Source organism: Hypanus sabinus, chromosome 1 (genome assembly GCF_030144855.1).
Source record: "Hypanus sabinus isolate sHypSab1 chromosome 1, sHypSab1.hap1, whole genome shotgun sequence".
NCBI classification, from domain to species: domain Eukaryota; kingdom Metazoa; phylum Chordata; class Chondrichthyes; order Myliobatiformes; family Dasyatidae; genus Hypanus; species Hypanus sabinus.
Window position 1 is genome coordinate 4,933,862 of NC_082706.1, and position 14,564 is coordinate 4,948,425.

Genomic DNA, 14,564 nt, shown 5'->3' on the forward strand with positions numbered 1-14,564 from the left:
AGCAGAGACAGGCTACCAAAGTGAGAGGTTAAAGATACTGAAACCCCTTTTTACTGGGCATCTCTAGAGATGCGACTCATTAGCCCTTCACTAACAGCCTCTGGACTCAGCGGTGAGAAAGCCACCTTTTTCAGACTCCATATGTCTAGGGTCAATCTCGTGAGGTTGGGATGCCTTGCCCACACGAACCCTGATTTATATGATTGTTGTATAACTTGCTGCTCCCATGCAATCAGCCATCGGCAAGAAATAACAGACTGTACACTTTACAATTATAAAGAAAATATATTCAAGAATGTTAACTTAACCAAACAGATATTAAAGAAAAGAAAGAAAAGAACAATGGGGCCATCATAACTAAACAGTCAAATGTACACACAAGTTGGAGCTCATCTTGAAGCTGTCTTTAACTCATGAGCTGGACCCTCGGTTTGCATGAAAGCACACACAAAATCCATCTCAAACAAATGGGGTCGCCTACGGGAGTATTGGTCCTTCCTCCCTGAAGCATTCTTCTGCACAAAGCATCTTGTGCACCAGGGACGGCACCCTCACCCACCTTCCCTCCTCTCTTCTCCCAGTTCCTGCCAAAAACATCTCAATCCACGTCAGTGTCTGTCACAAAAACCTCTCCTCCCAGGTACTCGAGAACTTTCTCCCAATTCCACCACCCTGATTGGCTGACACCACATTCCTAAGTTGAATAACAAAACCCCTTAACTCAGCTCAAACTCAAAAAGGCTGAAAGCAAAGCAGACTGTCCTTACAGAACTGCTAAAATGAAATACCTACAGCATAGCAGTAAAAATCATAACCAGGGTGTTACAATGCTATCAGTGAACTCGCCGGTCAGTTTATCAGCAGAGGTCTTTAGTACTTGGTCAGGTACCCCATCCTGCCAGATGCTTTCCATGGGTTCCATGCGCTGCTTGCACATCGGCCTCAGAGACTGAAATCATCGGGTCGTGAAGGTACCTCCATGTTTTATTGGTCAAAGTGAGCATAAAAATGCATTGAGCTCATCTTGGAGCGAGACCTTGTTGTCATCTATGTCACTAGGCTTTACTTTGCAGGGAGTGATAGCATTCAAGTCCTGCCACAGCTGTTGAGCATCCTTTCCCATAGATGCTGCCAGTTTGGTCTGGAATTGCCACTTTACCTTGACCTCTTGTACTGTATCTTATTTGGTCCCCAGTCCTAAACGCCACTAATCTGGCCCTTAGCAGATTGCAAAGCTCTTGCATCAGTTGGAAGTGAAACTGTGTACAGGATTTATTTCCTGAAGACTGGGTCTCATTTTAGTTAATCCGTAATTACACTGCCAAAATGACATAGCTATCAGTGCAAGAGAAGTTTATAATTTAATAAATTCCAAATAACAACTTGCCGAGAGTGAATTTTATGCTATATTGCTCTTTTGAAATACAGAATGTTGTTTATAATGAATGATTAGCAAGATTACAGAATGATCCCTTCATGATTACTATATACAGTCCAATCCATTCTATTCACTAAATATTTTTAAAGATTGCAAATGCTTTTAAAAGTGCAAAAGTTTTAACTTGGAATTATATCCCAAGTTCATACATCTGCGGAGTTGATTCAGAGATGAGGTGCATTAAAGTGCATGGGTATGAAATTGTTTTTATATGTTCACTGCTGTTTCAGTAAAGTCTTTTTTTTCCACTAATCATTACTTGATGAGGAACACTAAGGTTGTTAACTATCACCATGAAAGAGCACAAAAATTATTATGCCCTAGAACAAGTACAAAGTTGGAGAAAGGAATATAGAAACATAGAAACATAGAAAATAGGTGCAGGAGTAGGCCATTCGGCCCTTCGAGCCTGCACCACCATTCAGTATGATCATGGCTGATCATCCAACTCAGAACCCTGTACCTGCTTTCTCTCCATACCCCCTGATCCCTTTAGCCACAAGGGTCATATCTAACTTCCTCATGATGTATGTATGATGAAACATAATGGCAAGATTTTTAACTGGTTGATTCTGCTCTTTTTGTGTCTTTTATCTCCTGTGATAGCATAGGTATTACAGCACCAGCAATCTGATTCAATTCCCACCATAGTGTGGAAGGAGTTTGTCTGTTCTCCCCAAGACTGTGTGGACTTCATCTGGCTTCCTCCTACATTCCAGAGATGTATGGTTGGGGTTGGTGAGGTGTGCGCATGCTATGTTGCCACTGATGAGACATGTAGGCTGCCCAGCACAAGCCCTGCTGAATTGATTTGTTGCAAATAACACTTCTCACTGTATTTTTGATGTTTTTATGTGCATACATGTAACAAATAAAGCTAATCTTTAAGTAATCATGTTTAGAGAAGATACTGGAATAAAATATAATTATTCCAATATCTTTTGGAGTTTCTTTTAAAATTGTCCTTTATTGTTCTTCCAAAGAGTCCAGGTGAATTTTAAAACTAGGTGGTTGTACTTTTTCATTTTTGCATAGATGGCTATTTTGAAAGTTACCTTCATTTTCTTTTGATTCACAAACTTGCATATGGGGCTGTAGTGTTGCAGTTTAGGAGAATGAGAGATGAACATTGAAAGGTATATGATCCTAAGGAGGATCACAGGGTAAATGTCAAAATGTTTGAGTCTTGAACAATGGGACATAGTTACAACTTAAAGGAGCAGTCATTTAAAGCTGAAATGCTTAGCAATATCATCTCTCAGGGTGGTGTATCTATAGAATTCTCTACCCTAGAGGTACTTGGAAATTTGATCACTAGAGATAGTTAAAGAGAAAGTAGATACGTATGAGAAAGATTGTGGAACTGAGAGCTGTGTGGAATAGAAGAGTTGAAGACAGGAATGGGTCATAAGGAGAGACTTGCTCCTGTTTTCCTAAGTGCATCTTGCCTGTATGCTCTATGCCTCTTGACAAAGTCAAGAATGCCAAAGGAGTTATTTCTAATAGTTTATACAAGCATGCACCCATATGCTGCTGCTCATCCACTCTTTATAGAACAGTGTCCTTTGTTTTATAGTTTCCCACCAGCCCCCCCGCCACAGATTTCCTACCAAAATGTATGCGCTTACATCAAATTGATTTCAACTTCACCCACCACAAGTTTGTTCATTCTATCAAATTGTTATATCCTTCTGTGGTTTATCGCTGTTCTTTTTGCAATTCATAATACTGACAGAAATTGCCAGGAGCTATTTTAAAAGAAAGATTTGCATTAGATTGAAATGAATTATCTGGGAAGAGTTTAATCTTAAGAGAACTGAATTGTTCCTTTTTAAGTGGTAAATGAATAAGTGTTATAATTATTGTTTACAGCAAGTTGAATCTATTCCCTGGTTGCCAATTGGCAAGAATTACTTTGTTTATAGATGCCGTGGTTCATGATGGGAGATGAATATCAAAGCAATCTGTATCATTAAACTCATGAAGTTTATTTCTTCCACAGACACATTGATTTTACTACAACTCAGCCAACTTTGTGATGCAGTACTTCATAAAGTTGCTGCCTGATCACCAAATCCAGCAATTGGAGTATTAATCTGCTTATACTGATAATATGATCTGTAAGAGATTCCGATTAAGATTAGAGAGTATCTTTATTTGTCACATGTACATCAAAGTATACAGTGAAATGTGCTGCTTGTGTCAAATCAAGGTAGCAAAGATTGTGCTGGGGGGAGCTCACAACAGCACCAATGTAACATGCCAATAACTAACTCAGCATGGTTGTGGTGAGAACTCCTTACCAACAGCAGCAGGAATTGAACTCCAGTCTTACAGCTGGTGCTCTATAGCATTGTGCTAACTGCTATACTACAATGCTATGTCTTCGTAGAATACTGGTGTTAAACTAACAATGACAGCAGGGTCCAAGCCGCAAGCGTATCGAAGCAACAGGGCCCAGGTATAAGAGCGAGGAACGACCCAATGTTTGGATGATCTAAATGCCAGGCCAGATTGAAAAGGTCAGGGTGTCGGGACTAGAGGCAAGGGACATGTCAGTTTTGCTCTGTGCCCTGCAACGATTATGTTGCGCTGAACTGAGGTTGTGGCTCGCTCTGGCTGCGATGATGCCTGGCCCTTTGCCTGGGGACTTACTTTTGTAACACTTCAGTTATGAATGCTATTTGCTTACTTTTATAGTTTGCATGATGTCTTTTCTCTCTCTGCACATTGGCTGTTTGACGATCTTCTTTTTCTTAATGGGTTCTATTGGGTTTCTTTGTCTTGTGGCTGCCTGTAAGGAGATGAATCTCATGGTTATAAATATTGTACGTACTGAGATAATGAATGTACTTTGAATATGCGAGTATAATTAATTCCCAGATTGTTCTTTCATTTCCTAAGTACCAAAAAACATACATTGTTTTGCCGTACTGTTTTGGCAATGATTTTGGTCCATGCTGTTCTTATGGTAGTTACTTAAGACTGTTATGTTAGTAAATTCTAACCAGTTTTCTCTGCCTTCTTTGAACAGGGTGTCTGCCGATTGCCAGATGACAGTGATGGCAGCGATTATCCATTCAGGAGAATTGACATTAGGTGCGTTAATTCTAGAATATTTAAAGCTAACTGGAATACGTACTAATTTCATCATGGTGTGGCATTGCAGTTCGAATCAGCAGGAACACAAGAAACTGCAGAGAGTAGTGGACTCTATTCAATACGTCACAGACCTCAAGTTTGCAAAGATAGCTGGAGATTTGCACAAACAGAAGGCATTGGATGGTAGAGCAATGGTGAATTGATCAGAATCATTTTTAATATCACCGGCATATGTCATGTAATTCGTTAACTTTGCGGCAGCAGTACAATGTAATACATGATAAAAGTAAAAAAAACTGAATTACAGTAGGTAATATATATGTATATCAAATAGTTAAATTAAAATAAGTAGTGCAAAGACAAAAATTTTTAAAAAGTAGTAAGGTAGTGTTCATGAGTTCAGTGTCCATTTAGAAATTGGATGGCAGAGGGGAAGAAGCTGTTCCTGAATCGCTGAGTGATTGCCTTCAGGCTCCTGTACCTCCTGCCTGATGGCATCAATGAGAAGAGGGCATGTCCTGGGTGGTGGGGGTCCGTAATGATGGACACCGCCTTGTAGTGCCTTCACTCCTTGAAGATGTCTTGGATACTATGGAGGCTATTGCCCATGATGGACCTGACTAATCTCATCAATCTCTGCAGCTTACTTCGATCCTGTGCAGTAGCCCCCCCCCCCCACCCCACCCATAGCAGACGGTGATGCACCCTGTTAGAATGCTGTCCACTGTAGATCTGTAGAGGTTTTTGAGTATTTTAGGTAATAAGCCATATTTCCTCAAACTCCTAATGAAATATAGCCGCCATCTTGCCTTCTTTATAGCTGCATCTATATGTTGGGACCAGGTTAGATTCTCAGAGATATTAACATGCAGGAACTTGAAACTGCTAACTCTCTCCACTTCTGATCCCTCAATGAAGATTGTTTTGTATTTTGTGAGGACTGGTTACTCATGAGACATGGAATGCTCACTTTGATTTTGAGCTCTACTGTGTTGCTCTTCTTGATTGAGATTAGAGAGGATTGAATGTTGTTTTAAAAAATCTACAATTTCAGGGGTGGATTATCACTGGTGATGGAGGGGAGGACGTCTCTTAAACTTGACTCCATATCCGCACATGCTTTGTCTGCGGCTTTTAAGCTGAATAGTGAGCTCTCCTTTTGTGTTTGCTAAACAACTTACAATTGTTCGGCTTTCAGGTACTTAGCAGAGCTTCAGGAAATGCCCTACATAGAAAACCTACAGCACAATACAGGCCTTTCGGCCCTCAAGGATTGTGCCGAACATGTCCTTACCCTAGAAATGACTCGGTTTACCTATAGCCCTCTATTTTACTAAGCTCCATGTACCTATCCAAAAATCTCTTAAAAGACCCTATCATATCAGCCTCCACCACCTTTGCCAGCAGCCCATTCCACACACTCACCACTCTCTGAGTAAAAAACTTACCCCTGACATCTCCTCTGTACCTACTCCCCAGCACCTTAAACCTGTGTCCTCTTTGTGGCAACCATTTCAGCCCTGGGAAAAAGCCTCTGACTACCCACACGATCAATGCCTCTCAACATCTTATACACCTCTATCAGGTCACCTCTCATCCTCCGTTACTCCTAGGAGAAAAGGCCGAGTTCACTCAACTTATCCTCATAAGACATGCTCCCCAATCCAGGCAACATCCTCGTAAATCTCCTCTGCACCCTTTTTATGGCTTCCACATCCTTCCTGTAGTCAGGTGACCAGAACTGAGCACAGTACTCCAAGTGGGGTCTGACCAGAGTTCTATATATCCCTCCCTTGAAGCGTGCCTCTGAAATACCTTGGTGGCCTTTTGTCTAAAATAATGTAAAAATATAATTAAAATTTAAAGAAATCTATTCAGGCACACATTAAACCAAAATTAATTAAAACATTAAGAGAAAAATAATACTAATTTTAATATTGGAATAAAAACAAAATTGAATGAATGAAGCAAAGATCTAATGATACAGTTTAGGAAATATATTGTGCCTAATTGGTGGCAGGGTGGAGATATGTCTCTACCAAAAGAGGTGTAAGGCGCTCCTTCCCTCCACTAGCTTGCAGGTCACCTTTGGGCAAGGTGTAGCACCTGCTTGCCCCCCCCCCCCCCAATTCAGGGTCACGTGAAGCCAAGGAAGCAGGTTGTGGATGGTCGAATGAGCAGCTGGTGCGTATCACAAGTCCTGGTTATGGGACCTCTGATACCAGGCAGACAATCTCTGAAGAGCATTGATAATGGCTAAGGCCACCTGTCCTATAAAGACACTGCCATGAAGAAAGCAATCGCATGTCACTTCTGTAGAAAATTTGCCAAGAATAATCATGGTCATGGAAAAATCATGATTGTCCATATCATATGACGTGGCACCTAATGATAATGATGGAGGAAAGTTTAGGGGAGGTGTCAAAGGTAGGTGTTTTTACACAGAGTGTTGGGTGCCTAGAATGTACTGCCAGGAGTGGTGTAGAGGCAGATACATCGAGGCCAATTCTTAGCTAATCTCATGGATGAAAGGAAAATGTGAATTGTTAATTGTGAGGATTTGCATAGGTCAGCACAATGTTGTGGGCCAAAGAGCTCACTGTGCTGTACTCTTCTGTATTCTATGTTTCATCTCTATGGCTATGGACAGTCATTTTTCCTCCCAACTATACTGCGTCTATAGTTGGTTTTATAATTATCTTTACCATTCTAGTGTTAGTTAGCATATATTTTCCTTTTAGGTAAATTTACCACTCTTATTGATCTTCCAGCATAATTTATCTGTCTAAATTCATCATTGTGTTTATCTTTGTTTTTAGTTTAAGAACAGTGGATATCTTGAACTCAATTTTCTTTCCTTTTTCAATTCAAGTCAATTCAAGTCACTTTTTATTGTCATTTCGACCATAACTGCTGGTACAGTACATAGATACCACAGGCTGAGCATTTTCCACCAACAGAGTGCAACTGGCAAGCTTCAAAATAAAGTCAATAAAACCATCTTGAAACACGTTTAGTGTTATTCATAAATTAAAGGTTGAGGAAAATTTCATAAGGTTAAAATACAATAAGAGCTGTGAGTCGTTCCAGTGAGGACTTTTGATCTGGCAATAACAAAATAGAACTTGTGTAAATGATTTTGATGTTCTGTCCTAGTGTAGCAGTTAGTGTAAGGCTATTACAGCACCAGCAATCTCCAATTGGGGTTCAATTCCCGTCGCTGTCCATAAGGAGTTTATATGTTCTCCTCTTGACTGTGTGGATTTCCTCCGGGTACTCCAGTTTCTTCCCACATTCCAGTGACGTATGGTAGTATGCCCACAACTCATTAACCCTAAACCATACATATTTTGGAACATAGGAGGAAATCGGACAAGGGGAGAACGTTGAAGCTCCTTACAGACAGAGGTGGGAATTGAACCTCAGTTTTTCAGCTGGTACTTACCACTGTGCAAACGTGCCGCCCCTTTATACCTTTAGCTTGATTGCAGATACTGTGGATAAAATGCCTGAATCAGAATCTATGGGTAGACTATGCTAAGGAGGAAGCAGGTCTGCTTCTAAAGGGAATTTTGGTTGTTACTATGTTTTTAAAAATGAAGTTTCTATTGACATTATTACATAAGATAGTCAAGTTAACATACTACCCATTAAGAATAAGTGTAAGATTCAAACATTTCCATTATCTGCCAATTTATTGTCCTTTGGCTTGTGTTTTTCTTTTAGGCTTATTCCAAAAGATCAGTATTTCTGTGGTGTGCTTTATTTCACGGGCAGTGATCTTTTTAACAAGAACATGCGGACCCAGGCATTAGAGAAAGGCTTCACGTTGAATGAGTACACTATTCGCCCACTGGGAACCACAGGTAGGAGCAGAATGATATTGGAGATCTCAATGTAAACATGGATTTCTTTATTAAACTACTTTTAAAAACCAAATAATTAAGCCTCTTTAAGAGTGAGCTTTTGATTTTTAATTATGAACCCGACAACAAATGATGATAAATAAAGGATTTTGATGGAAAACTCTTCAGAAAATATAAAAGTTAGAAATAATTACCAACGAGAGGTTTACGATTTGAACTTATTTTATCCTCTCTATAAATGAGGTAGAAAATGTTGGTATGTGCGTCATCAACACGTTGAATTGGATATATAATCAATTTCAGTTACCATAATTGGGCTATTGGTTAATCAGAGCAGCTGTTTAAAGAACAAAAACTAATTGAGAAAATAGCTGGGATTCCCTTCATTGATTTGGGACAACTATGCCACTTAATTGGGGCAGGACACTGTTGCCAAACAGTTTCTAGGTAGCATCAGATACGTGTCCTTGTGTGGCCATCAGACACTGTTCTGTGCTTAGAGCGAACAGATTTTAAATAGCGTAAGTTACATATGCTTGTGTTCAAAAAGCAGTGAGTTTTGTCTCTGATAGTTGGCAAGAAATAAACAGTAAGACAATTCCGAATTGTTTTGCTCACTGTGGTTTTAAGCATTCAGGCTTGGAGGTGCCAGAAAGGGCCAGGAGCGAAAATGTAACTATTTCACTACTTCAACAAGTTAGGAACTAAGAAGAATTTGAAGGTATCAACAATCATTTTGAATGGTAAAATGAAAATGAAGAATTGGAGGATGAAATCAAGAGCATTGTATGAAGACAGTGCATTATCTACACTAGGGGTCTGTGCTAATTGTGTTCATTTACACACATTCAAAAGAACGTAGCAGTATACATCTTATGAATTCCTCCATCGACAACTATTAGGAACCAATGCAGTTGGCCCTCCTTATCTGCGGATTCTGCATGCACGAATTCAACCAACCGAGAATCGCGAAAACCCAGAAGTACTCTTCCAGCACTTGTTGTTCGAGCATGTACAGACTTTTTTTTCTTGTCATTATTCCCTAAACAATGCAGTATGACAATTACTTTACATACCATTTACGTTGTATTAGGTATTATAAGTAAGCTAGAGATGATATAAATTATATGGGAGGATTTGCGTGGGTTATCATGGATCGGGATTGAAAAAAATCAGAAGTTCTCTTACTCACATTTGGTGTTATTTAGCATCAGTTAGTCAAATGTTTCTCTTAGTACATAGTATATATTTTACCTTTCTATGCATATAAAACACTTAAGAGCATATGTTTCAGTGCCAGGCTCGGGAACTTCTTTCTGAGTTCAATCCAGTGATAGACCACTCTCAAGTGCGCTCTCCACCGTGCTGGGTTGATGTGAGGATCAAAGACCCAAAGCCCAATAATTAAACCACTGATTGCTTAGTAATAATTGTAGCTTTCATCAAGGCACAGCCTTTCTCACTTTATCCATTAAAATTGTTCCGATCGTTGACCGACTGTAGCCTAACGCTTTTCCAATGACCAATGGCGTTTCACCTCTTTCCGACTGCTTTATTATTTCCACTTTATGTTCAATCGCGATCGTGATTATTTTCGTGAACAGAAACACTGCGGATTCAGATCTCTGTTGCTGGGTCCTAATGTCCACCGCACTGAGACAGGTTGAACAAGGGACTTGAGCAGCCGCGAAATTTGGTATCCGTGAGGCATCCCGGAACCAATCCCTCGCGGATAAGGAGGGCCAACTGTATACAGTTTTATAGTGCTGTAGTGGTATTGAAAGTGTTCTAATTTGTTCTGTATTTCATTTAAATATATAATTTGTTACTCAGTTATATGATAGTTTGTCTTTTTTTTTATACCTTTTTAACTATTTCCATGAAACTTTGGTTAATTAGGGCAGCTGCTTAATTAGGCCAAGATGTATTAGTCCTGATTTGTCCAAATAAACTGGAATCCACTGTATTTCAGAAATATTTTGATAAATGGATGTCAAAGACTAGTGTGCTGAATTCAATTATTGGGGATTATTATTCTGAGATGTTTCAGAATCATTAAAGTGTTTTAATAGTTTTAAATATTAAAAACACAACTGAACTTTAAAACATATATACAGTATTATTAAGCTATTTGAGAGACTTTTTAAAAAGTTTTAATAAAACATTTGCAGAACATTTTATAATAATTTATTTCAATTAATAAACTATTGAAAATCTATTTCCTAGACCCCTTCCAGCTACATTTACTACTACAGTGAAACTTAGAATCAGAATGAGGTGTTTTACCATTGACATAACCCTGAGTATAAATCTAAACTCTTCTAGTGCCTGCTACAGAATCTTCACATGGTTATCCCTTATTATTAGGGAATTAGTGCATCGATTCTGTTCCCCATTAATTTCTGTTTAATCATAGCTCACCTACAGAGTTGTGTTAAATTACTGGCATCTGCTTTGGAATTCCTCCATTTGGGTAAATGTTTATAAATTACTAATGTTTTTGTAGTGCAAGGATAGCAGACGCAACTAGTTTTCCAGCATTGCTAATACAAAGTTTAGACAATGATGTATGTGGAGTACTGTGATTATTCTTTAGGAATGCATGCTTTTTTTTGCCAAGGTGTATTTTCAGGATTTCAGTATATAATGAGCAGTATTGAGAGAGCAATGCAAATCCTCTCCTCCTCCTTTAACTCCTGTAGTGTTCCTTTTCTGCCAGCCTCAAAAACTATGTACATTAATTCATCTTTCTTCAACTAAATCCAGAGTCTTCTATAAGCTTTTTAACTTTTCTGCAGTTAGATCATGTAATTCACTACTGCCATGTCATTCTTAATGTAGCACTTCTTTTTATTGTGACATACTGTTATTTCTTTGAGTTCAGGATTCATTGTTTATTAAGTTTTAATTTTCAAAAGAGGCTTGCAATTTCTGCATGATGGTGTTGTGAATACAAAAAATGTGACTAGAATATAAGACATTAATAAATTTACTGAGCGTGCATGAAATTGAATGTTGAGTAAATGTAAGATGGTGTTTAAGTAGGGTCGAGGACAAAAAGGACATGTTCACCAAATAATGGAAAGCTGCAGAAGCTTTATTGAAAGGCCTTGATCTATTCACAACCCCATATATTTTTTATTGCTGTAGTTTTTTTTGAAAAGAAAATTAAGTTAGAAGTTAGCATAAGAAGTATATTAAATGCATCAAAGTGCAGTTAGATGCCATGGTGAGTACTGCACATAGCTTTTGTCTCCCAAATTGTAAGAAAGGAAATGGAAAGAATGCAAAAGTGTTTCATGAGGCTGATACCAGACCTGAGAGGATATTACTTTGCAGGTAAGTATGATTAAAATCAAAGTCAGAATCAGGTTTACTATCACTGCCATATGTTGTGAAATTTGTTAACTTTGCGGCAGCAATACAGTGCAATACATGATAAATACAGAAAAGAATGAATTGCAGTAAGTATATTAAGTAGTTTAAAATATGTAGTGCAAAAACAAAAAACAAAATAAAAACTAGTGAGGTAGTGTTAATGGGTTCAATGTCCATTGAGAAATCAGATGGCAGAGGCAAAGAAGCTGTTCCTGAATCATTGAGTGTGTGCCTTCAAGTTTCTGTATTACCTTCCTGATGGTAACAGTGAGAAGAGGGCATGTCCTGAGTGGTGGGGGTCCTTTCTGAGTTACCGCTCCTTGAAGATGAAGATGTCTTGGATACCACCGAGGCTAATACCCATGATGGAGCTGACTAATTTTACAACTTTCTATAGCTTCTTTCGATCCTGTGCAGTAGCCCCCCCACCCCCCAATACCAGACAGTGATGGAGCCTGTCAGAATGCTCTCCGCAGTACATCTTTAGAAGACTGTTTTCACTCTTTTCAATCTTTTGGCTTAGAAATACCAAAATACCAATAGTTACAAAATGTTTTTGTGTGTTAGAATTGTTCAACTTATTGAAAACCTTCATGTGCCAATCGTTCAGTACCAATTCTATTGTACATGAGGTTCAGGGTAGAATTTAACTGTCAAGGAATTGTGCTCAGAGGTGGGTAGATCCCCTGCAGAGTGACAGTTCAGTGGTGTCTTAAAGTGATGAAAAATTTCTAATCTATTTTCCTGAGCAATTATTGATGACTTTTCAGATAATGAATTAGTTTGATGCAGTAGATGTATAGAAAATGCTCCTACTACTGTGGAATTTTAAAACTATACATGTTACGTGTAGACAAAAAGAACGCAAACACAGGGAAATCTACAGATGCTGGAAATTCAAGCACACAGCTGGAGAAGGGAGAGGATCATGGGACGGGAGGCCTAGGGAGAAAGAAGGGGGGGGGAGCACCAGAGGGAGATGGAGAACAGGCAAGGAGTGATTGTGTGAGGAACAGAGAGAAAAAAAGGGAGAAAATAATAAATAAATAAACAAACAAACAAACAAGGCATTGGGTAAGAAGGGGAGGAGGTTCATTTACGGAAGTTAGAGAAATCAGTGTTCATGCCATCCTACCCAAGATCCACAAATCTACCTGTCCAGGTAGACCCATTGTCTCAGCTTGCTCCTGCCCCACCAAATTCATTCCTGCATACCTGGACACTGTCTTATTCCCCCCTTGTTCAGTTCCTTCCCACCTATGTTCATGACACTTCTCACGCTCTGAATTTTTTCAATGATTTTAAGTTCCTTGGCCCCCACGGCCTTATTTTCACCATGGATGTCCAGTCCCTATATACCTCCATCCCCCACCAAGAATGTCTCAAAGCTCTCTGCTTCTTTTTGGATTCGAGACCTAACCAGTTCCCTTCTACCACCACTCTTCTCTGTCTAGCGGAATTAGTCCTTACTCTTAATAATTTCTCCTTTGGCTCCTCCCACTTCCTCCAAACTAAAGGTGTAGCCATGGGCACCCGTATGGGTCCCAACTATGCCTGCCTTTTAGTTGGCTTTGTGAAACAGTCCATGCTCCAAGCCTATACTGACATCCATCCCCCAATTTTCCTTCGCTACATCGATGACTGCATTGGCGCTGCTTCCTGCATGCTTGCTGAGCTCGTTGACTTCATTAACTTCGCCTCCAACTTTCACCTTGCCCTCAGATTTACCTGGTCCATTTCTGACACCTCCCTCCCCTTTCTTGATCTTTCTGTCTCTACCTCTGGAGACAGTTTATCTACTGATGTCTACTATAAGCCTACAGACTCTCACAGCTACCTGGACTATTCCTCTCCCCACCCTGTCTCTTGCAAAAATGCCGCCCCCTTCTTGCATTTCCTCCGTCTCAGCTGCGTCTGCTCTCAGGATGAGGCTTTTCATTCCAGGACGAAGGAGATGCCTTCCTTTTTTAAAACATTGATTTCTCTAACTTCCATTAATGCCCCTCCTCCTCTCCTTCTTACCCCATCCATCCAGTAATTAATTAATTAATTTCCCTTGTTTCCTTTTTTTCTCTCTCAGTCCTTCTCTTACCTGCTCTCCATCCCTCTCTGGTGCTCCCTTCCCCCTTCCTTTCTCCCTAGGCCTCCCGTCCTCTCCCTTCTCCAGCTCTGTATCCCTTTTGCCAATCAACTTTCCAGCTCTTAGCTTCATCCCTCTCCCTTCTGTCTTCTCCTATCATTTTGGATCTCCGCCTCCCCCTCCCACTTTCAAATCTCTTACTATCTCTTCTTTCAGTTAGTCCTGACGAAGCCCGAAACATCGACTTTACTTCTTCCTATAGATGCTGCCTGGCCTGCTGTGTACCATCAGCATTTTGTGTGTGTTGTATGTTAAGTGTAGGATGGTCACTAAAAATTCATTGGGAATACAAGGGAAAGTAATGGTGACATGTTCTTAGTGTTATGGCTAGAGGGTGGGGCACGTGTAGGGCATGAAAACTTAGCTGAACAGTGTTTGCTGTAGATTTGATACAATGTTTGTTACACAACGTTTGAAAATGTTGTTTTCAACAAAAAATAATCTTTTTTTCTTCATTCAACGAGACTTTGTTGAGATCTGGTGCTGTGAATCTAGTGAACTTCACTGTGTTTCCTCTTTGCGAGTATAGTGTAATCTTTTAATTATATAAGGAGAGCAAAAATAATGCAGTTTGATGCAGTCTCATCTCAACCTATATCACTGCAACAATGTAGTCAGACCCTCTTGTAATAAAGGCCAA

The 14,564-nt window shown here is 39.6% G+C and overlaps 1 protein-coding gene across 4 annotated transcripts in view; it reads left to right on the forward strand.

The window, feature by feature from the left end:
• The window catches only part of polb (polymerase (DNA directed), beta), a 116,170-nt gene that overhangs the window by 96,935 nt on the left and 4,671 nt on the right, over positions 1-14,564 (forward strand). For all 4 annotated transcript variants that reach the window (XM_059963054.1, XM_059962953.1, XM_059963005.1 and 1 more), the window contains 2 exons: positions 4,473-4,537; positions 8,267-8,406. In XM_059963054.1, coding sequence (XP_059819037.1) covers positions 4,473-4,537; positions 8,267-8,406 — 205 coding nt within the window. The remainder of the gene's footprint in view (positions 1-4,472; positions 4,538-8,266; positions 8,407-14,564) is intronic.